At 43.8% G+C, this 25,339-nt stretch overlaps 1 protein-coding gene across 2 annotated transcripts in view; it reads right to left on the bottom strand.

The window, feature by feature from the left end:
* The window catches only part of MAP2K1 (mitogen-activated protein kinase kinase 1), a 78,354-nt gene extending 53,585 nt beyond the window's left edge, over positions 1-24,769 (bottom strand). The window contains exon 1 of one of the 2 annotated variants that reach the window (XM_082681307.1): positions 24,193-24,769. In XM_082681307.1, the coding sequence (XP_082537433.1) occupies positions 24,193-24,272 (80 nt within the window). In that variant the 5' untranslated portion in view covers positions 24,273-24,769. Of the gene's footprint in view, positions 1-14,539; positions 14,610-24,192 lie in introns of those variants that run through there. The other variant, XM_082681308.1, reaches the window with a different exon arrangement.
* Positions 24,770-25,339: the final 570 nt, after the last annotated feature.

The following is a 25,339-nucleotide window of genomic DNA, read 5'->3' as shown; positions in this document are numbered from 1 at the left end:
CAGAGAGGGGGTGTCATACTGTTGCTTGAAAGAACTGACAGCCTATGTTCCTTCCACCCCAGTGGGCAAAATTTGTTTCATATTAGCCACATGTGAATTAATTCCTGAAGGACCAGTCTTCCATAGAAGCACAAAAAGGAAAGGAAAAAGTGATGGAGTTTGGAGAGAGAGAAAAAAAGATAAGACAGAGGACAAAAAGTGATGCATCACCTTTACTTAATAGGGAGAAAAGAGGGATATAACAGTCTGATAAAGAATGAAAATTTAGATGCAGTTAAAAGATGAGCTTCCTAAATGCTAGCCATGGTACACTCATTAACTCATTTATTCCTCACAACATTTAAAAATAGATATGTTGGGATTTCCCTGGTGGTCCAGTGGTTAAGAATCTGCCTTCCAATGCAAGGGACGTGGGTTCAATCCCTGGTCGGGGAACTAAGATCCCACATGCCACAGGGCAACTAAGCCTTCATGTGCCACAACTAGAGAGCCCGCGCACTGCAACTACTGAGCCCACGCCGCAGGCCACAACTAGAAAGAAGCCGGCACACCACAAGGAAAGATCCTGCATGCTGCAACTAAGATCCCACGTGCTGCAACTAAGACCCAATGCAGCCAAATAAATAAATAAATAGTTTAAAAAACAACAACAGCAAAAAATAGACATGTTGTTCCCATTTTACAGATATGGAAATGGAGGCCAGGTGTAGTTAAGTAACTTATCCGAGGCTAGAGTTGGAATTCCAAAGTTTCTTTTCTCCACATCAGCTGAAGAGCTCATGTCCTTCAAACAAATCTTCCACTTAGCTCATCCCTAACACCAGATAATTACCCATTAGTGACCTATTCCTTTGAGGTAAGAACTGTGTTCTGCTAAAAGGTAAAATTCCTGAGAGGACAACAAATTAAATCTACCCAAAAAGGAAATTCTTTCAGCGGAACATCCAAGGCTGATACTTTTTTTTTTTAAATAAATTTATTTATTTTTCTTTTATTTATTTTTGGCTATGTTGGGTCTTTGTTGCTGCGCTCGGGCTTTATCTAGTTGCAGCGAGCGGGGGCTACTCTTCCTTGTAGTGCACGGGTTTCTCATTGCAGCGGCTTCTCTTGTTGCGGAGCATGGACTCCAGGTGCGTGGGCTTCAGCAGTTGTGGCTCGCGGGCTCTAGAGCGCAGGCTCAGTAGTTGTGGCGCACGGGCTCAGTTGCTCCGCAGCATGTGGGATCTTCCCGGACCAAGGCCCGACCCCGCGTACCCTGCACTGGCAGGCAGATGCTTAACCACTGCACCACCGGGGAAGCCTGGCTGATACATTTTGATTGGGGAGGGAAGGGAAGCAATAGGACACTGCCCAGGTGAAGCACACGGGACAAGCAGTAAACAGTCTGGTGGCATAAGAGAGCTGGCAGGGACGGGGCAGGAAGTGCTGAAAGGAAGAAAGCACCAAGGATAACCCAGGTGGAAAATTCAATAAACGTGTGGTCACCATCAGAAAAACAAAGGCAGTGCTGGGTCTGGTGGTGGCCACAAAATGGGAGTGGCTGACTGCTCCTGAAAGGAGAAGCTGGTGTACTGTGGTCTTATTAAGATGATGTATTTGACCCTACCCACTCCCTGCTCTAGAGAAAGACCTTTTAGAAACTCCCTGTGTAATAATGGTCCATGCTGCTCTGTGAAGGAGAGGTGCAGCTTGCTCTTCGGGGAAAAAGGACCCAACGTGACCACAGTCTTACCCAGAACCATGAGGACAGCTGAGTCCCCAGGGCAAAAAGACCAACAGCTAGTGCCCAGAAGCACAACTAAGAGCAGTAAGATGCAGTCAGGAAAAACACAGCACTCAAAACACGTCTCCAGTGCTAGTCCATGTTGAGAAATTTTCAATTCTCCAGACCTGTTTCCCTCCTTAAATACACGACCAACATGCTTGTTACAGCTAGGCCCTTCTCCTTGCCCAAAGTTACACACAAGAGAGGTCAGCAAACCTCTCCTCTGAGCACCCATCACCTCTGGGGAAAATCCCACTCCCTAGGTGACTTTCTAGCAACTCTCAGGGAATCCTGAGATCAGGATCAGGGCTAGAAGTCCAACCAAGTGCTCACTTAGGCACTCAACTTCTTAAACTAGAGTGTGGAAAACTACTAGTCAGGCTCTCCAATTAAGAGCAGTTGGCCTCGTGGGGTCAAAACGTAGCTGGTAGAAGTAACATCATGCACCAGAGAGAATGAAATTTAATTAAAACTAAAACTGATAGTGCTTGCTTAAGTCTTACAAAAGAAGATGGAGGGCGGGGAAATAAGTGTTTGTGCGAACAAACACCCTCGGAGCAGAGGATACCAGAGGACCAGAAGGCTGGCCCATAGTTTAAAAGGGCCTGCTTCTGAGCCTTGGCATAGGCAGAAGCAGGCCTGAACAGCACGCAGAGGTGGAGCTGGAGAGCTGAATCACGTTGCAGAATAAAATGGGAGAGACTTCTTTTGGGAGTGGCTGTGAAGCAGCAAGAAAGGAAGAAAAGGATGCACCATGGCAGAGTGGCAAAGGTCATTTAAGCCCAAAGATACCTAATACCACTAGATTTTAAGTTGTCTTTATTGCTATAATACATCCTCCCCACCCCAGACCTTCAGTCCAATCTGCCATGCACACAAATAGCTTTGTGTATATTTTGTTCTTACTGTTGTTGATGGAAAGCAGAGAAAGGGGGCCAAATTCCAAGTTTGTTCAACACAGAGCAACAAGAAGAGAAAAATCACAGGAAGGGAAATGTGAGCCCCAAAGAAGCAGAAGTGACCATGAGAATGTAAGTCTCCAAGACTGCTCTAATCTAGAGGAGTGCAGGGGATAAGGAACTGGAGCAGACATCTAGCTTATAGCTGTGATGTCTACAGATGTGAAAATGCAATGCAGATTCATTATGGAGCATCCACGGTGTGACAGGCACCATCTACACTAGAGGCTAGGGAGGTACAGATGAGGAAGACAAGGTCCCTGCCCTCACCAGGCAGTGTGTGTGTGTGTGTGTGTGTGTGTGTGTGTGTGTGTGTGTGTGTGTGTGTGTGTGTGTGTGTGTGTAAGACACAGGGAGACAGAGATGTAGAGATGATAGAGAGAGAGACAGAGAGAGATATCACAGTGCAAGCCAAAAACAGGGAATGGTACTAACAAGTACAGCAACAGCTACGGGGTAAGGGAGACAATAATGCTGAAAGTGAGGTGGGCACAGTGGGGTATGGGAACAGAAAAAAGACAACTCCATCTAAGATGAGGAAGGGAAAGTGAAGGTGAGAAAATGTAATGTCCACGTTTAGACCTGAAAGATACCAGTTGTTGCAACAGAGGGAAAAGCACTCCATCCAGGCTCCATCCCACTGTTGGTGGGACTGTAAATTGGTGCAGCCACTATGGAAAACAGTATGGAGGTTCCTTAAAAAAATGAAAAATAGAGCTACCATATGATCCAGCAATTACACTCCTGGGTATATATCCAGAAAAAAGAAAACTCTAATTTGAAAATATACATGCACCCCAATGTTCACAGCAGCACTCTTTACAATAGCCAAGACATGGAAACAACCCAATTGCCCACCAACAAACGACTGGCTTAAGAAGATGTGGTACGTGTAAACAGTAGAATATTAGCCATAAAAAACAACAAAATATTGCCATTTGCAGCAACGTGGATGGACCTAGAGAATATAAAGCTTAGTGAAATAAGTCAGACAGAGAAAGACAAATACTATATGATATCACTTATGTGTGAAATCTAAAAAATAATACAAATGAATCTATATACAAAACAGAAACAAATTCACAGACATAGAAAACAAATTTATGGTGACCAAAGGGAAGGGAGGGGACAAATCAGGAATAAGGGATTAACAGATACAAACTACGATACCTAAAACAGATAAGCAACAGGGCTTTACTGTATAGCACTGGGAATTATACTCAATATTTTGTAATAACCTATAATGGAATATAATTGTCAAAAAACCAAATCACTACACTATACACCTGAAATTAACACTATTGTAAATCGACTATATTTCAATTAAAAAAAAATTCCAGTTTGGAACCTTCATAGAAATAGAATCAAGAGTTGCACAACTCAGGAGATATTGGCTTCCTTGAGAGAAAGAGTGTGTAGAAACCTGAAGTCTAAAAACTGCTGAGTTCAGCTTTCCAGGTCCTTGAAAGTCCACTGCGGAGTTCTCTTTTAGATAATTAACCTCTCATTACCTGGTCCAAAGACTGGCTTATAGAAGCCTTTGACAGTAAAGTCAAATCCAGTCCATCATGCATACCAGCTCACTGTAAGGACAGAAGTGTTTCTCTCATAACAAACCACAGTCCTGGAGCCAATTCCTGAACCCAACACTGATTTACATTATTGCTATCTATGCAATACAGTTATAAATGATGGTTGCTTTTCCAGTGATGCTTGAAACTCAACAAATTCAGTTCACCTATTTCATTTCATATACACATTACTGAATTCCAGAGGGCTATTTTTATTTGCAAAATTGCACCCTCTGTCAATAATTTGCCTCCAATCTATAACCATGCTCTTAACAAAAGACACCAAGATTGTGGAATTAACCCGGGTCTGGAGCCTTCCATCCTTGAACAAGATCTCTCACCTGCATTAAATGGAAGCATCCTCTTGTCCTGTGTTACAAAAGACTGTTACACACACAGTGAGAGTGTGTTCTGAAACAAATAGCTGAACACACTAACAAGACACTTTTCTAAAACAAACAAACAAAAATACCTTTCTTCTAACTTATTCTTGGTTAAAAAAGAGTGTGACTGTGGATGACACCTCACATTAATTGCGAATCCTCAAAGAGCATTAAAGAATACGCCAATGACTAAGATTAGAAAACAAAATTTACTAAGATGGTACTCCACTGCACATTAAACTTGAGTTATTAGCTGTGGAGAAAAACAAGACAACTGCAAAAACAGCCTTGTTAAGTGTTCTTTGGACCTTGGTCACTTTAGGTTAAAATTCTGCAGGCTCTGCCTGGCATTCAAAAGAGAAGCATGTTCTTACAGCAGAAGATAAAAAAGATTTGTCCACCAGGCTCTTCCTCTTCACTTCTCCCCACCCACTTTCTTTTCTTCCAAAGGAGAATGGCTCTCATTTACTCACTGGTTTGCCACATCCTGCCTCAGAAGCTACTTCCTAAGAGCTGCCTGGGCTATTCTGAGAGGAGCTTTAACTCCTTCAGGCCCCCAGACCCTAGGACATTTAGGACATCCCTGCCCACCATCATCATTTACAGTCTAGTAACTAGACTCTATTTGATCACATAATTAATACTCCCAACTTTCTTTGTGCTGGCTTGGAATTAAGCACTTTACCTACAACAGAGTCAGGCAGAGGCCACATCTCTTGGTCCTATCTGGGGTCTCCAACTAGCCCAGCTTTGCTTAATCAGTTAAAAAGGACAAAAAGTAGAAATGATTCAAGCACAGGCATCAAGAAATTCAATGCACGTAACACTGCGTTTGATATCAGTGAAAGCCCAGTGGAGCCAACCTCCTGTCCCACATGAGCTCTGTAAGCTAACACCGACATTCATTCATTCCATGTTTAGAGACTACCTACTATGCACCAGGCCTGGGCTAAAGATGGGGCATCAAGACTGAACTCCTGATCTCCAGAAGCTCACAGTGCAGGTGGTAAAACACAACAGACATGTGTGAGGATCACCACGCATAGACACACCCCCAAGTGGTTTGTCTCCTGAGTAGTTCATGGACAGTCCCACTGGAGCCTTTCCAAGGAAGACCACGCAAACTTTCACGGTCGAAATAATATCTGACTTCAGCCTTCAAGGAGGGGTAGCCTCCCAAACATTGGCAATAAAATTGGGTAAGAGAGGTTAAGTAATGAGCCCAATCGACACAACAACTTAGGGGTGGAGCCAGGACTGCAACCTCAGCTGTCTGCCTCTGCAGCTCACACTCCTGCAGAGCAAGGAGCACCCACTAAGAGCCAGAACAGAGTTTGTATCTGTGGGGAAGCGCGTCATGGTATCAAAAGAGGAGCAGGGCATCAGTAGCTCCTTTCTTCCCCTAAATTAAAGAGACTTGAGATCTTCGTAGTAAAGAAAATAGAGGAAGATACAGATATATTTTTAAATCAAGAAATCAATAAACACTGACCACCTACTACAAGTGAATTCTATGCAGAGAACTGTTATCTTCTGCTGTTACAGCTGGGCTTCCTGCTAGACACATCATCCAGCGCAGTGCACATCATCAACTGGCCCCTCTGGCTGGCCAGGTATGTGTGCCCCTCCCAAAAATACCGACTCAGACAATAGGCCCCACCCCTAACAAGGGAGGACCAGAGACCAGTTGACGGCACACCAATTGCTGAGCTCCCAAGCATCCCCGAGTCCGCTGGCAGGAGATGTAGAACACTGAAGCTTCTATGACAAATGAGTATTATTTTTTTCACGCTCCAGACTTGGACCTACTGTTACATTTTACTAATCTTCAGCAGTCTGAACACTGACTTTGGATTATGTATCTATTCGCCATATTTGAAACATCAAAATCAGATGATTTCTAGATCCAAAGAGCCAAAAGGTATACCATGAAGAGAAAAATTAACAACAGTTTTTTCTCTCCCTCCACATATACTTATCATCCTTCCCTCTTTTTCTTTTTTTCCTGAAAGTTAAATCCTATTAGTCAAAACCACACAGGGTTACCCCTAGGCTGCACTGACTCTACAGAAATCTGTCAAGACTATACTTGCCGTTACCAAAGGTATGTCAAGAGAGGCTGTGAGGGTCAACAGGAAATGAACTCACTCTGTGCTGGGGGCCTTTAACAATGAGCAACTGATCACCTTTATTCATTTTAAACTGAACATACAGACTCTGCCCTACTTGTAAGACAGATCGAAGCGCAGGCATTGGGACAGGGCAGAAAACAGCCCCACTCTCAAGAGTACTCAGGGGCCTCGGATCTCGATTCAGGTCTTCACCAGCTGTACAACACCAAGTAAGCTTCCCAGCCTCTCTGGACCTCAATCTCTTCACAACACATCCAGGAGACTGAACTATCAAAATCTTTTCCACATTTAACATATAAGGACAGACAGGTGGCTGTGCTTGGGGGAGAGGGAATGAAAGGTGTTGATGGTGAAAAGGATGATTAATATAACATAATGCTATCCTGGGTCTGGAAATGGCCTGGCCTAGTGCTGCGTTCACCTTATCAGCCTAGATTTATTGGGGTGGGGGTGCAGGAGGGCTGGTGGGTGGGAATCACAGCCACCTACAGTGAAATTAAACTCTTTTCCCAAATGAGTTCTGCTGAAGTGTGATTTACCCAGAGTGTTACTTACCAGCAGTATGAAACCATGTTACTGAAATTGTATTACTGCACAAACTTAACTTTTCCCCAAATATGATTTGCAGAGAGGATGCAGAGCTGAGAATCTTGCGTCTGTGGCCATCTGTCCTATCCCAATCCCTGGAGAGGCGTGGGGGGAGAGTGTGAAAAGCCACAGGTGCCGTGTATATTCAGTCACCGATGTCACATATCCATCAAAGAGCCCAGCAGTTGCTGGGAATAAGTGTTCAGCTCAGCATGCAAAAGAGGCCTGCCAATCCATCCAGCCCCAAACATTCCCTGAGCCTTCCTCTGTGCCAGGCATGGGGCTGAGGGAACACCACAGAATGTCACCGCCAGTTTCCCCACTGGGCTAGGAAGGGACTATTGACTGAAAAGGCAGTACAAAGGACTACAGGCACTTAACTGCCTGTGTGACATACACAGCCCTTAACCAGGATCAGTTTCCTCATCTACTGGGTAGAGATAACATACATCCCGCCTGCCTCATGTGGTTGAATGAGGAAATAAATAGATGTAAAAACAATAAAGAGTACACAGACCCTCGCAGAACAAATGCTATGATTACCACCAACACTGTGACCCTCCTGTGCCAAGATATTATAAACTGAAAATAGTCAACCACTAATTAAGTCAAAGTCAGACTTCGCAGGGATCAGCAGAGTCTCGACCTTGGGAGAGGAGCATCTTCTGCCCTCTGTCATCTCAAGGCTTAAGTCGTTCAACAAAATTTTACCAAACCAGGGCTTCCCTGGTGGCGCAGTGGTTGGTTGAGAGTCCGCCTGCCGATGCAGGGGACACGGGTTCGTGTCCCAGTCTGGGAAGATCCCACATGCCGCGGAGCGGCTGGGCCCGTGAGCCATGGCCACTGAGCCTGCGCGTCCGGAGCCTGTGCTCCGCAATGGGAAAGGCCACAACAGTGAGAGGCCCGTGTACCGCAAAAAAAAAAAAAAAAAAAAATTTTACCAAACCAGGTGCTAGGGAACATGATGTGCACTGGAGATAATGATGAATAGGACCCAGTCCCAAGCTTCCTCAAGTCCAGTCCAACTGGACAGAGTTATGCAAACAACTAACACGTGACGGGATATGTACAGAGTGCTCTGGAAGGTGGAGCAGATGACTGCTACCTGGAGTGGGGTGGAAGACAAGTCTGTGACGGATTTACAGAAGAGCTGACCTAGAAATTGAACAAGATTAGGATTTCAACATGCACTGAAGGTGGAGAAGGGAATCCCCAGTAGAAGACACAGTCTGAGCAGAGGCCAGGGCCCACTGAGGAAGATGTTTGGAAGAAATATGAAGGAGAACCTTAGATGAACCTTAGAACCTTAGATCTACCTGGAACTGACCCTCAACATCTGGTTTGTGCCACAGGAAGGGAGTGTTACCTTCCCTTCATGTCAGTGACTACCCTTCCCTATTCCTACACACACACACACACACACACACACACACACACACACACACACACACACACACACACACACACACACACACACACACACACACACACACAGATGCACGCACGCGCAGTCCAGGAAATCCTCTTTAAACTCTTGGAGAAGAAAGCTGAGCTTCCTGGGTGGTGCCTGCCAGGCAGATGGCGGCCTAGAGAAGCTGGGAGGAGTCTATATTAGGCTGTACTGAGGCAGTTGTTTCCTAGGCACCTTTTGCAGCCTCCTGTTTCACTGAAAATAATTCTTTTGCTTCCTGCACATCCCCAGAAATTGCAAGTATGCCCGGCGTTGTCTCTATTCTAAGTCTCTGTGGATAAAGAACAGCTGAAGAGCCTCATCACTGGAAGTTCTTTGGGAGGTGGGAATTTTCTCTCCTTCTCGCCTGATAGAAAATAAGGCACCCTGGGCTGGGAATCTAGTCCTGCCCTTATCATGAGTCCAGTTAATCATCAAAAGCAGTTTACACACACATATGAATCCTTTCTGCTGGGTAGAGGTTGTTGTGCCCATTTTACAGATGTGGAGACAGACTCAAGGATATGAAAACTTTCTAGAAATTAGACCCTACTCTAAAAAACAATACAGGAAGACCTCTGGGTGCTCTGCCTCCCCCGCCCGTCTGCCCCTATGATCTCAGACAGAAAGACCAGATGTCAAAGCTTCCTGGGATCCCTTCCAGCTGTCCCCACCATCTTTAAAGTCCTCGCTGCCCCTACCTTTGCACTCTCAGGGAAGACAGGCACTCTCCTGGACACCTTGCCAACATTCAGATTTGCTTTTAATCTCTCTGAGCATACTCATGCGCCCAAAACTTTCATTTCTCAGTTTCTGAAAGACAACTTTCTAAACCATGAGTCAGACTGAAATCAAACATCACATTTAGGCTTCCTAAAAATATTACCCCAGCACAATGCCTTGGTTTTGTTCCCACATGCCCACCCTCCAAGCACACACACATACACTTTAGACTATCATTTAAACACTGGAATGTATAATTTAAATGTCTTTAATAGCATCTACTAAAAGGACATTCCCATGTGATTCTTCCCTTTACTTCAAAGCTATGATCCAAACTGGAGCTTTTACTGAAATTTAGGACTAAATAGTAGATATGTGGATAGCAAATACTGACAATAAAACTCAGAATATTTAAAATGCATTCAACTCAGTCATAATAACACTGGCATCTTTTCCAATTTTCAGCAAAACTTCTTTTTGTCCATCTCTCAGCCCAGTGCCTGGTAAATATTAGATATGTACTAAATATCAGTTAAATGAATGTTAATACATCTTAATCTTCTAAACATACAAGTTAGAAATCTATGGTTGTAATTCTGGTCATAATCTAAATCTATTTGACCCTAACACAAATGTCATTGGAATAAAAAGCAAATAACAAGCAGCTGCTGGCATTCAAAGTATATATACCTCTGTCATTTGAACTGTTTTGAAGTTGGCCTTCTTTGGAAGACAAATGGTTGGCAGCTGCAAATTCAATTACAAAGTTCTTGGTAGGAAGGCAGAGAAAGAACCAGGGGAATCAAAGTGCTATTTCATACATTAAGCATGGAATTCCTTTCCAACAAACATCCTTCATTTCCCTGCGGGGCTAATCATAACATGCCCTTTGAACTTGGGAAAACTCACGACTGTACTTTGGGAGGAAGAATCTAGTTTGAAGGCCAGGCAAAGCTCAAGAGAATAAGAGTCACTCCTTTTGCCCACCTCTATTCTGCTAATTTTTTTTAAGGAAGAGGGTGGAACATAGGAAAAGCCACCAGGCAATAAGTCCAAACGCCTGGATTAATTAAATGTATGACACTGAACAAGTTACTTCCTTCCTTTGTCCTTCATATTCTCCTTTGCAAAATAAAGGGGCAAAAATAATAAGAGTAAAATTGGATGACTTCTAGATGCTAATAGAATTTTCTGCAATGATGAAAATGCTGTAATCTGCTCTGTCCAATACAGTAAACACTAGCCACACATGGCCATTGAGTCCTCAAAGTGTGGCGAGTGTAAATGAGGAACTGATTCTTAACTTTATTTAATTTTAATTCATTAAAATTTAAGTAGCTACATATGGCTAGTGGCTATAGTTTTGGTGAGTGTAGCTCTAAGAAGACCTTCAGCATTTTACGCAATCTTTGGAGGGCTATGTGGGAAAAGCATGGGTGTTAGAGAAGGACAGACCTGGGTTCTAAACTTAGTTCCACCACTTACTAGTTATGCAACCTTGTGCAAGTTACTTAACTTCCCTAAACTTCATCTTCCTTATCTGTACAATAGAATATTATGAACCTTCTCACAGATTTTTAGTGCAAATTCAAGACAATGGATGAAAATAGATCAGATACGCCCTCAATAAACGGTAATTTTTCCAGTTATGATGTCCTTCAGGGATAAGTTTCATGTCTTTTGCCTTCGTCCTACTGTTCCTTCCTGATCTAGGACCCATACTTTATTACCCCACGCCTGGGTCCTACAGATAAAGCGCTTCTCTTTCAAGAAAGCCACTTGCTCAGGAACTGTTCCAGATCCTCAGCTAGGGGCGCACCTCCAGTACCCAAGTCCTCTGTGCCTCCGGAACTGATTTACCCTGTGTCCCCTCCACCTCACATTTCAGGAATTCACAAAACCCTTCCCCCTGATTGCCTATCAAGCTGAAACTTTGTTCAGTGCAGCCAAAACACCTGTTAGTGGTTTCTGGTACTTTCCTCACTAACTCTCCCCTTGACTTCCCCTAGTCAATATTTTATAGCTTTTTATTTGTAAATGCTTTAAGACTTTTTTAAAATAATTGCTCAGTGATTTAGAATACTCAGAAATAAAAATGCAGCAAGCTACATTTATGGCTAACCCAGCGTTAGTTTAGTTACCAAAATAAAACAAGGCAAAAGACTATATTCAAAAGGAGTGTTTTAGTAAAATAATAAAAGTGTTGCACTGTCTATCTAAACTAATATAATGCGCTATGAACCTGGTCCAAATGTTCCGCTGGTCCTTCCTTTGGTGAATAGAACTTTTCCGTGGCTCCAATGCCCAAGTTTTATCAGTGGACACAAATGGATGCCTAAGATAAGCAGGATATATTTTCTATTGTTAATAATTATTGGGATGTTAAACTACCCTCTTCTTCTTGTTTTTCTAGCATTCCTCAGACTCAGAGAAAGAGAGAGAGAGAAGAGCTGAAATACAGGCTAGCATTTTGGTAGGATTTCGATCTGGATTTGAGTAAGTCATTAGACAAAAGGTTTACAGTTAGCTTGGAATTCCTGCTAACTTCTGAGGCCTCCCCCAACAAGGACATTCTTGAAGGATTATTTACTGAAGGATGATATGAAATCAAACAGGGCAAATAATTTTGACTCTGAACTCTCAAATGCGGTGAGGGTCTAATCTAATTTTTAAAAAATAACCTGGATACGTAAGTTATAACTCAATAAAGAAACGTAATGAACCTGGATCCAGACAACCTGTAAATACGACAATGTGGCTGATTAGTCTTGTCTTCTCCTCACAACTCCCCAAATTTCAAGATTTGACTGGAATCTGGAACTCATGTGGATCATTCACTCAACTCAATTGTTCCATTTTTTCTGAAAAGTAAATGCACTTAAGAGCATTTGAAATTCTGAACCTTTCTTGGTAACAGGTAAACTCAAAACAGGTCAAGTCTAGAAAGGTGATCATTTCAGAGGGACTTTTGTCTGTGGTTATTTTGAAAGCCACTGCTTTAAAAACTGACATTATGAAGCTTAAAAATAGGCCTTCCTACTAAGGATCCTGGACTAAAATAAAATGCCCTTTCCTTCCCCCATTTCCTCATTCCCTTTTCCCTCAAACACCTTAGGAGAGTGGTGATATAGAGGGACAGCCTTTTCCAGTGTTTCAGATTATTACTTGAAAAGAGGTTTTTAAAAATTTTTAAGAGTACTAGGTAAAGTTACCAAAATTCAGTGTCGGGTAAACTTGGAAAATTTTCAAACCAAGTAAGTATCCCAAGTGAAAATATGTCTGAGTTGGGATAAAAGTTCAAGCACCTTCTTCCACTCCCGCTGTGTGAACTCCCAGCAAGTTCTCCCCACTGCTCCCCCCACCCCCCCAGTCTGGTTTCCTCATCTTGCAAAAGGAGTCAGAGGGCTGGAGGACCTGTAAGGTCCCATCCAGCCCTAACAGGCTCTGCTTCTATAAAGCTGGGCGGCTGCTTCCTATTTTCATGACTCCTTGGAGACAGCAGAAAAGCCCCTGGCCCAGAAGGTTCCTGGGAAGCCTCATTATACTTAAAAGTGGTCCCCTGGGACATGAGAACTGCTACTGAGAGCAATGCAAGCTGACATGGCTATAAAATAGAAATGGTATTGAGAGGGAAGAATTAAGTTATGTTTTGCAGATGACACTAGTAAATCTAGAAATACTGATATTCAATCAAAAAATTACTAGATATATGGGACTTCCCTGGCCGTCCAGAGGTTAAGACTCTGTGTTTCCACTGCAGGGGGCATCGGTTCCATCCCTGGTCGGGGAACTAAGATCCCGCATGCCGCGCAGTGCAGCCAAAAAAAAAAAAAAAATTACTAGATATAATAGTGAATTTTAAAAAGCTGCAGGATATAAACAATTCATACAAATCAAACCACAGTCAAGAGAAAACACAAATTTAAAAATGTTCAATCACAACAGCATCAAAACGTTAGGTATTTGAAATATTAACTTAGGACACAAGAGAGTTATTCAAAAGAAACTATAAAACCGTAACAGGAAAAGAGGAGGAGACATTAATAAATGGAAAGATAAACCATGACAATTCTTAAAGTTTTCTTTAACCCTACCCAATTTAAGAAAAGGGAAGGGCTTCCCTGGTGGCACAGTGGTTGGGAGTCCACCTGCCGATGCAGGGGACATGGGTTCGTGCCCCGGTCCGGGAAGATCCCACATGCTGCGGAGAGGCTGGGCCCGTGAGCCATGGCCGCTGAGCCTGCGAGTCCGGAGCCTGTGCTCCGCAATGGGAGAGGCCACAACAGTGAGAGGCCCGCGTACCAAAAAAAAAAAAAGAAAAGGGAAAAAAAAAGACTATCAAAACTAAATAAGAGTTAAAAAGAAATTTTAGAAAGAGATAAAAATACCATAAAGACCAAATAAAAGTAAACCTGAAAATACAACAGATAAAAATCCTATTTAATAAACTCCATGAAGATATTAGAACTCACTATGTAGAAAAATTAACATAGACCCATACCTCACACCAAGAATATTAATTAATCCTAGATGGGACCATATAAGGGGCAGAAAAGTCTAGAAGAAAATGAAGCCCCATACTCCTATTAGTTATGACATGATGATAGATGTCTTAATACTAAAGAAAAGTAGCCTACACCATACAAAAGGCATGCTTTGCAAAATAAAAATATATTTTTTCCTAAGTAATACAATATAAAAGGAAAACATTGCAGTGGGACAATGTAGTAGCCACATAATTTATAAAACTTTAAAATACAAAGCACACTGATCTATTGCTTCAACAAACCAGAAGACAAATAACTGTGTACTGGCTAATAAAAGACATGAACTAACAAAAAATAAATAAAATACAAAGCACATCAAAGCTATATAGACGTATCTATTAAAGAAGGGTCAGAGGAGAAGAAAAGTTTGCGTGAAACTTTTCAAAATGTTCAGCTGATACCACAAAACCATCCCACCTACCTCTCCAGCTTCATCTCCTGCTACCTGCAGCGATGCACCCAGCACACTAAACTACTTGCCGGCTCCTCCACACATCCCAAGCTTTCCCACTTGTGTGAAGTTGCTCATCCTGAGCTCTCTTCCTGCCATGCCCCCCCCTCCCCCATTCCCATGGAAATCCTAGCCATCCTTCAAGACCCAGCTCAAATGTCATCTCCTCTGTGAAGGCTCTCCTAATCTTCCCCACTGGATGTGCGTTCTTCCTCCTCTCAATGATCTCTGACAGTACTTTCTTTGTACCTCTTCTCCTGGGGCACTTTTCTTACTCTGCAGCCATCTGTTTCCTTCTTCTTGTGTCTTTGCAACCTCTCCCTCCCCTCCCATACGAGATTTTAAGATCCTTGGAGGCAAAGACAATCTTACCACCTACAGCATCCAGCATAGCAAATTACATTTGGTAAGCATTCATTAAATATTAGTTTAGATTGAATCGATGAAATACAGAAAATAATCCCATTTCAAAAATACAGACTGGCAAACAATTAAAGTAAAGCAGACTGAGGAGGAGTCCTATTAAACTATCAAAAAAAAAAATCACTAAGGCTTCCCTGGTGGCGCAGTGGTTAAGAATATGCCAGCCAATGCAGGGCACACGGGTTCAAGCCCTGGCCCAGGAAGATCCCACATGCCACGGAGCAACTAAGCCCGTGCATCACAACTACTGAGCCTGAGCTCTGGAGCCCACGAGCCACAACAACTGAGCCCACATGCCACAACTACTGAAGCCCGCGCGCCTAGAGACCGTGCTCCGCAACAAGAGAAGCCACAATGGGAAGCCCGCGCACCGCAACAAAGAGTAGCCCCCACTCACGACAACTAGAGAAAGCCCGCGCACAGCAACGAAGACCCAACACAGCCAAAAATAAATAAATAAATAAATAAATTTAGAAACAAAAGAAGGGACTGAAATGAGGATCATTTGCTTGTAATATGTCCTCCCCCTCTAAAAAAAAAAAAAAATCATTAAACTTCAAAAAAAAAAAAAAAGCCAACTTCCTGAAGCTTGAGGGACCAGTTCAAACATACATTGTAAATTGGTTCTGTCTCTTTATGGAACATATTCAGTTAATATGTAACAAAAGCCATAACATGGTTCATTGCCTCTGATTCTGTGTATGAATTAATCTCAAAGAACAAAACAAATGGGTTTAAAACATTCATAAGAGTAACAATAAATAATAAAATTTTGAAAGCCACCTAAACAATCAACAAAGTGTCATTTGTGAAGCCAAATCCTATTCTTTAGCCAAAAATAAATGACAAGCATTAGAATTATGTCTATGTGTAGAAATGGGGGGGAGGAGAGACCCATCAACTGATCACAGCTATCTATATATGCCTATAATGGAATAACCAAAAGTTAAACTGGAAAATTTAATGTCTGAGGTTCTTTCTTTAAAAAGGTGTTGATACATTCAATTTTCTTTTGAAGTTGTACTTGAGCAGGCAAATATGCAAAAAGGAGTTGGGGGGAAAAGAAATCACTCTACCTTTGTCCGATTTTTCTTCAATCCCCATGTAACCTCTTCTTAATCTGACTCAAAGCAGGATACCCCTGGGAGCTTCACCAAGAAATGAGAGGCAGAGATCAGCATTTTTAGCAGTAGGCCCTGCACCAGGATTCAGAAAACACCTCTTTTAAAAACAAAAATGCAATTCATTCTGGGAGGTGTTAACTTAGCAAACAGGTATGTGAGCCTTCAAACAGCTCTCATGGGCTTTCAGGCAAAGAACAGGACATGAAGAAAAAACACAATCAAGTGGCCAAAAGAGACCAAGATGATTTTTTCAAAACTGGCAACTTCTGGAAGGGAATAAAAGAAACAAAACTGGGACGCTAAGCTTTCTTCTCAGGCTCACCTCATCTTCTTCCCAGTCTGTGGGTTCTCCAGGTTTTCTCAACATGTCAGAAAGATTCACCATTGCTTGACCTGTACTTCCTATGGATGTGGTAGAAATAACTACCAATTCAGACTGAGGGAAGCTCGCAAGGAAGGGTTTTTTGTTGGTGGTGGTTTGTTTTGTTTAAACATTATTTTGTTTTTTTCCAATCTACCAATAATGATTTACTATACTAAGAGCGTAGTGATGTAGACCCAGGGGTTCAAAAAGGTATGGTCCCATATAATCAAATTAATGAAAAAAAGACACATAAGGAACATTTAGAGAATAAGAAAGCATAAGACTTCAAAATGATATTGCATTTAATGTGATGTTTGTTACACAATATAGGCCAGAATACAAAAGGGGAGAGAGAAAACGTGAGTTAAAATTAAAAGGGGCCTAAGGCTTAGGATGAATTTTAATCCTTGGGTACTCTTAAAAAATTTATTATGAATTTTTTCAAACACAGAAATATGGAAAGAATAGAACAGTGAAACTCACACACTAACCAACTAAACGACTGTGAACAATTTTGCCCTGTTTGCTTTATCTACCATGTGGGTATGTGTATTTTTTCCCTGAACCATTTCAAAGTAAGTTTCACATATCAACTATGAACAACAACATTCTCCTACATAATCATATCATTATTACATCTAAAAAATTAACCCTAATTCTCTACTCAAATTTCCCTAATTGTTCCAAGAATTCATTTTACAGCTATCGCATTTTTTGATTCAGTACTCAACCAAGGTTCATGCATTACATTTGGTTGACATGTCTCCTTAGTCTCTTAATTCTCTAACAGCACCACTCCCCTACTTTTCCCCCATGACACTGACTTTTTAAAGAGACTGGGTCAGTTGTCTTAGAGAATGTTGCACATCCTGAATTTGCATGCTTGTTTCGTCCTGGTATCATTTAATTTGTTTCTCCATCCGTGTATTTGCTGTAAACAGGAAGTTAGATCTCAAGCCTTGATTAGATGCAGGTTTGGGTTAAACTTTAAATAACAGGCAGCATATAAAATGTCCAAATCAACATGATTTATCAACATTTGCAATTTGGTATTAAGAACAAAAGGTAATAGTCAGCTGAGAAGGAAGAAACCAAAGCGGGCACCACTAACTACACTTCCCACTTGGATAGCATTCCAACAATCATAAAGTGCTTTCATACACATTATTTTGGATGATGCGCACCTGCCCGCCTTCCCTCACAGGTGTGTTATATTATCATCCTTCCTTTACTAATGAGGAAAACCAAGGCTCAGTGAAGTTAAATGACATGCCAAAGGTCAACAATTAAGAAGGGGCATAACTGAGTCTGGAACTCAGGTCCTAGAATAGCATGGAGTTACTCAGAAAAGGCTACATGGGAGATGAACTCTATGCTAGGTCTTGAAAGATGGGCAGCATTCATTCATTCCAGGCACTGGGCGAGACGCCGGGGAAATATCAGTATACAAGATAGTCAAGGTCCCTCCCCTCACTGAAAGTGTGGTGGCAAATACAAGACAAAAATAAAATCACACAGGAAAGTGGAGGAAGGCATTCCAGACAAAGGAAACCATGTGAGCAAGACCGGACAGAGGTAAGAAGCAGTGTGCTGGGGCAATGGGAGGACAATAAAGGGATCAGGCAGAGAAAAACTGAGCTGGATGGGTAGCTCTAACTGAAGTATTCTCTCCCTTTCTTTCAAAGATGCATAAGTAAGTGAAAGTAAAATGTTGTATGTGTTTATGTTCAAACAAGCACCCCACACATCTCCTTGCTCTGGGCTAAGTCATTTTTATGAACCTTTTTGCCATTTCTGTATCTGCTACAACAACAGCAGAGACATTCTTCCCAAGGACACGGGCTTCAGCTGGCCCTACTTTTCACCTGAAGTTGTTCTCAAAAGACTGTGCCAGTATTAGTTATCGCAGCAACAAACCAGTAGAAGCATCCAAGTTCAGAACTACAAAATCAGTTAAAACCACTTCAAAAGCTTCTAGTTATCACGGTGTACATCCCAGGTAAGGCCATAAGAGATCCCCCAAAAGCACAACAACCTGTCTCAATGTTTCTGTCCCCTTCTTTAAGGACCTTCACACTAACAGATGTGTGTCCCTACAAACGTGGCAGAAACTGCTGATGCTATGAATGCAATAATTAAGTCTGAGGGTTTCAGCCCCAAATCCAAAAGCTGTGGATGCCGCCAAGGCCAAGCAATGCACCTTCTTGTTTATTCAGCACCATATGGTCTTCAAAGCACTTCTGTATGTGTTATCTTGTTTAATCTTCATGATACTCCTTCAAGGTGGTAATGGTTCAATCATTTAATCAACAGATATCTACTGAGTACCTTCTATGGGCCAGATACTGATCTACTCACTGAGCAAGGAACAAATCAAGCTCTCACCTTCATGAAGCATACATTTTAGTGCGGGCGGGGTGAGGTGCAGATAAATACTTATGGACAATGCAACATTAATTAGTGATAAGTGCTATGAAGAAAAATAGGGCAAGATAAGGGAGTAGAGCATGACAGAGAGTGCTATAATTAGAGTGCTCAGGGATGGGCTCTGTGAAGAGACATTTGAGCAGAGGTCTGAAGGAAGTGAGGGAGCAAGTCATGTGGGTATTTGGCAGAAGAGAATTCTAGGCAGAGGGAATAGCAAAAGCTCTGAGATAGGAATGTGCCCAACCGACTGTGGAACAGCACAGAGAACAGCATGGCTGGAGCACATAAGTGAAGGGGACAGTGGAGGAAAACGAAGAACCTGATCAGGCAGGGCCTTGTAGGCCACTAAGGCAAAGATTTGGTAGACCATTCTCATCCTCACTTTACAGATAAGGAAACTAAAAGAGAGAAAGTACAAAGGACTTGCCTAAGGTCAAAGAAAAAGTGAGGACTCGGGAAGTACCCTGCATCGCCACCACGAATTCTACTCAGGGCTCACACTTCTCCTTGTGGAGATTAAAAGCGTTCCTTTAAAACACAAAGAGATTAAGTATGTGCCTTATGATGGAAGGAGAGGCAAGGTACCCTAAGACTCAGCAATCCCACTTCTGAGTACATTCCACAGGGAACTCTTACAAGAGTCCAAAAGGAGTCGCGTACAAGGATGGCGATGGCTGCACTGTTTGAGGCAGCAAGGGGTTGGAAACAACACAATTGTCTTCTCTGGAGGAATAATAAGTAAAATGTGGTACATGCACAAGACTGACTGCTCTGCAACCAAGAGAAATAATGAACTAGACACATGTATAACAGCATGAACAGAGTGCAGAAACATGGTGTTTGGTTAAAACAAAAGAAACTGAAATAAAAGTTTAGGGCGGTCATTGCTTCTGTTCAAATATTGTTGATTATCCTCCTTCCAAGAAGGCCCCTGCCCCCTTTGAAGGTCAACATGGCCATGTGACTTGCTTTACAAAAATGGGAGCAAAAGTGACATGTGTCACTCTTGGGCAGAAACTTTAAAAGCCAGAATGTGGTTCACAAGATTCCCTTTTCATTAAGCATATTTCAGACATGGTGCGTCCGTCAGCCTGAGTCAACAGAGCCTCCCACTGACCTGCAAGCATGTCAAACTACTGAGATTTTCTAGTCTATCCCAACTGATGTAGATTTATAGCACAATAGGATTTTTAATAAAAATTGAATATAATTAAGGTGCACAACATGATGGTTCAATATACACACACAGTGAAATGATTATTTCAGACACGCTAATTAACATACACACCTCCTCACAAAGTTACTATTTTGTGTGTGCGTGACAAGAGCACCTGAAATCTCTTAGCGAATGTCCAGTATTCAATACAGTATTATTAACTGCAGTAATCATACTAAGCATTAGATCTCTAGACTTATTCTTCCTATTAACTGCAACTTTGTATCCTCTGACGAACATCTCCCCATTTCCCCCACCTCCCCACCCCTGGTTAACCACCTATCTACTCTCTGCTTCTATGTATTCCACTATTTTAGGTTCCACATATAAACTGAGACCATGCAGTATTTTTCTTTCTGTGTCTGGCTTATTTCATTTAGCATACTGTCCTTCAGGTCCATCCATGGTGTCACAAATGGCAGGATTCCCTTCTCTTTTAAGGCTGAATAATAGTACAATATCATTCAGCACTCTAAGCACACAGAACAATACTATCTATTGCATACCTCCCAAAGGCACACATATAGCCAACAAACGGGTGGAATTATAAGACCATATATTAAATAACCCAGAGTGGGTGAGATGGTGCCTGTGAAGAAAAGGTAAATGGGGAAGGGGGAATGAGAGTAAAGGGGAAAATAAGAGAAAAAAACGAAAAGGTATTAAAAGGTTTGTTAAACACGTGCAAATATTAGAACTTTCATTCTCTCACTGATTCACTCCACAAACATTTGTGCACTTATTATGTGCCAGTACTATTCTACGTACTACTTACAAAAGAGTGAATCCAAAAAGGGCAGTCCTATGCTTATAGTTTATGGTGTACAGAAGAGAGAAATATTTAAAATACCCTAAAAAAGATTATGGACAGTGAAGAAATGTCATTAAAAAATCAGGTGACATGAGAAAGACCTACTTTAGATTAGGTGGTCTGTGAACAACTCTGAGGAAATGACATTTATGCAGAGAGGTGAAGATTGCTTCCTTCCTAGCTTGGGAACAGGAAGGGATGATTCATTCCAGGCAAAGGGAACAGCATATGCAAGGGTCTGGAGGGAGTATGGACCATCCCGTGGAGGAAGTGAAAGAGGACCAGGGTAATGTAGGAAAGGAGCAGCAGGAAATGTGGTTAAAGAGATGGAGTGGGGGGCAGGCAGGAGGGGGATAGCAGCAGGCTCATAGCCCAATATAAGGAGTTTGAATTTTATTCTAACGGCAATGAAACCATGAAAACATTTTAAACAGGGAAATGATATGATCTTATTTCCAATTTATTTCATTCTAACTTGGCACCCTTGCAATATGCTCATATATTTTTACAGACTTGCAGAAGAAGTATTTTTGCATTCTTTTTCTTCAAGGACCCCCAGAACTTGCATAGACATCAGGTCTATGCATAACCCAGCTCTGTCTGAAAGGGGTAAGTGCTATGTTAGAGACCAGTCTCAAGGTGCCAGAAAGCCACAGAGAAGCAACCTTGCCAAGTTAGTACCAAGAGTTCTTTAATGTCAATGGATTTTTTTTCTTTCGTTTACACTGTATGATAATGTTCAAAATTGTGCCCTAGTCTAATCACAGAAATCATGAGTACATCAGCTTTGCTTGAAAAAGGTGAAAGATGTAGATGTGGGCTTCCCTGGTGGTGCAGTGGTTGAGAGTCTGCCTGCCGATGCAGGGGACACGGGTTCATGCCCCGGTCCGGGAAGGTCCCACATGCCGCGGAGCGGCTGGGCCCGTGAGCCATGGCCGCTGAGCCTGCGCGTCCGGAGCCTGCGCAACGGGAAAGGCCACAACAGTGAGAGGCCAGCGTAACGCAAAAAAAAAAAAAAAGAACGTAGATGTATACAGCTTTCCCCCCATTAGTGGCAGGAACTGTAGGGGAACAGTCCCTGTTTGTCTCAGGCTGCCTACACAAAGATGCCTCCTATTGTAACACAGCAATGAGTCATGGAGGTAGGTGTACATGGCACAGAAAACTGAGCAAGGGAGAGTCGTTTATCCAGAAGCTAAGGCACCTTAACACACATATCCACCGCCACGACTGGAAACTACCTTCTAGCTTCCTTGAGGCTTCTCTACCCAGTAACAAAGGTACCAGCAGCTAACATTCATGGAAGGTTTCCTACTATTAGCTCATTTAATCTTCACAACTGCTCTAAATAGGTTCTATCATTAGACCCATTTTCACAGATGAAAAAACTAAACCTAAGCCCGAGAGAGATTTGTCCCAGGTCACAAAACCACAAACTTAGCCTGACTCCAGAATCCCACCTCTTAACCACTGTTTAGAATCTCCCAGTCCCACCCAAGCGTATCTGCCACCAACTCCAGGAGAATTTCTTCTTTTCCTCCCTGTATTGTTTTCTTATAACGAAACTCCTCCCCTTTGCAAGAACACAGCAGTGGTGTCACAATTAACAACAGAAGGTACTTCCACTCAGTACCCTCCTCCAAATCAAACGGGAGCACGATGATCAGGCCACAACATTCAAAATTTGTCCTGTCCTTCCCTGCCCTGGGGGGCTTTCATACTATTTTAAGGGGATAAAATTCTGCACACTAAAACTGAACCAATCTTTGCAAAGTAATCCACTAACCTGTACAAGTTAATATCATGCAAAACAGACACTACAGTATTGAAAGGAGTTTGGGGACTTCCCAGGGGTTAAGAATCCGTCTGCCAATGCAGGGGACAAGGGTTCGAGCCCTGGTCTGGGAAGATCCCACATGCCGCGGAGCAACTAAGCCAGAGCGCCTAGAGCCCGTGCTCTGCAATGAAGAGAAGCCCCCACACCGCAACTAGAGAAAGCCCCTGCGCAGCAACGGAGACCCAATGCAGCCAAAAATTAATTAATTTAAAAAAAAAAAAAGAAAGGAGTTTGTCTGAGGAATGTGGTTGAGCTCACATCACACGTCTGTCCACCACTGGCCTTGTGATCATTACAGGGATGGACAGAGCCACCAAGCCAACAGGTCCCCAGGCGATTAAAATTGAGAGAGTCAAAGGAAGGTTACAGAAATCACCAAAGGGTAGAAGATCCAAGCCTAATCTATTCATTTCATCAGCTGGCTTCCTAAAGTCTCCAGTGTGCAGGTAAGAGATTAAGAACTAAATCTTTTCTGGTTATTTCTCCAACTCGCCGGGTCTTTCTCCCTCAGGCAGTCTTGTCCCTTACCCAGGACTCAAGAGTTGCGGGAACTCAGAAACATACATGAAACAGCCGCATCATTGTTTAACGAAACAAAGTACTGACTGGTTTGTGAGCAACACTGTAAGCTGCAGAGATGGAGCACCTTGTGTGTGATTTCCAAGACCATGGTGTCATGTCTCAGGTCGGAAGTTAGGGCTTATGGTCAAGTAAGGAACAGCCAGGAGAGACACTGATGAGATTTGTTTAATGAATGAATGAATTAAAAAGTCAGATGAAGAAAAGAAAAACCGCTCCCTTCGAGACAAGAGAGTTTCCAGGAAGGCCAAGGAATGAGAGCCCCCAAAGTCGACAAGCGAAAATCCACCGTGATGTCGGTGTACACACGCCCCCGCTGGCCAGGCAGCGGCCGCAACTAGGCACTCCCAGCCCACAGGTGTCAGGTACGAAGGTGAGGACTGCTCACAGGTCCCAACTCCACACTCTATACCGAGTTGGTCTCAAAAACGCAGATGCGATCTTAATTTTTCCAAGACATCTGCTCCCTTCTCCCGGTTACAGGCCAGAAATGCAGAGGATCTGGGGGGAAAGAGCTGGGTAGGGGCGGGCGATGAACCGGTTTTTACTTTTTAGGGAGAAGGAAAATGACCAGAGATCAGGGATGGGTGAAAGGGTCGGGTAAAGGGTGGGGATGGGGGCATCGCGATTCGTTGGGTCCACTGACTGGTCTTGAGTCAGGCGCACAATCAGTGCTTAGTCACCGATACCTCTGCGGCCGGGAGTTCCTCGCGCCTGGCAGTCCAAGACGTACGTGACGACCCGAGCGGAGCCCCGCGCGCCGCGCACACCCGACTCGGCTCCTGAGCCCGGGCCCCGGCCTCCCCAGCCCGGCCCCGGTGCTCGCCTCCCCCCAGACTTACTCCGCCGAGCTGGTCCCGTTAACCGCGGAGCCGTCGGGGGCCGGGTTCAGCTGGATGGGCGTCGGCTTCTTCTTGGGCATTTTGGACCCGGGGAAGGCGCTCGCAACTCCGAGGGGTGGGCGGCCCCTCTTGCTTCCTCCCTCTGAGCTGCCCCGCGCCCGCCGCGCGGGGCCAAGTCAGGGCCGCGGGCCCGGGGGTTGCCTTCGGGGGACGCGCTCTGCGCGGTCCCGTCAGGGCCGAGTGGCCAGTGGCGGTCTCAGGAGACCCCCGCCCCACTTGCTCGTCTCACAGGGGACCGAAGGGCTTTCCCGCCGGCGCAGCACCGCAGCCCCGGGATTCCCTCCCGCTCTCCCTCAGTCCAGCGGTCCCCAGGGCTCGAGGGGCCCCGCCGCGCGCGCACCACAGCGCTGCTCCAGCCACAGCCCGGGAAAGTGCGTCGCCGCCACTGCCGCGTTCCAAGCGACTCGGCGCAGTAGTCCCAGAGGGCCTGGAGGGCGGGGGAGGGGTGGGGAGGGATAGAGAAGGGGGAAGCCTTGCCCCCCGCCCCCCCCCCGGGCAGCTGCGTTTTCCACACTCCCACTCGGCTCCGCCCCTTTCGCCTCGCCGGCAGCCAATGGAAACACGCCTCGGCGGCAGATGACGCGGAAATACGTCACGGGGCGCGGCGTGCTACCCTGGGGGTGGGGTCAGGCGCTGGCTCTACTGCGCCCTCTGCCGCACAGAGGCACCCAGGTGGACCCACCGGGAAGGGAGGTGACCTGGACCGAGTTGGTCGCCACGCGGTCTCCTCCGCTGAGGTGACTGTAGCCCACGGGCTGAGTCACGTTGATGGAAATGAAGTAATAAAACGAATAAAGAAAAGGACCCCTTCTTATTTCTAGAGGCAACGTCGAGGAATAGACAACTTGTCAAGAGACTCCTTGTGCCTAAGGAACAGGCAAGTAGAAAGATACATATAAAACGGTAATACACAGTACTAGTCTACTGACGAGGGTACAGGGAGATGGGTGTTCAGGGCTGATGAGACTTTAAATTGGGACAACCTTTTCTGAGAGCAGATTGGGAATGTATTTTTAAAGCCTTTGAGAAAAAAAGCCCTTTTGACCAATAATTCCAGTTCTATAAAACTTGAAGAAGTAAGATGTGA

Source organism: Grampus griseus (assembly GCF_964374135.1).
Source record: "Grampus griseus genome assembly, chromosome: 2".
NCBI lineage: Eukaryota > Metazoa > Chordata > Mammalia > Artiodactyla > Delphinidae > Grampus > Grampus griseus.
Note: the sequence above shows the minus strand (reverse complement) of the source record. Positions and strands in the feature narration are given on the sequence as shown.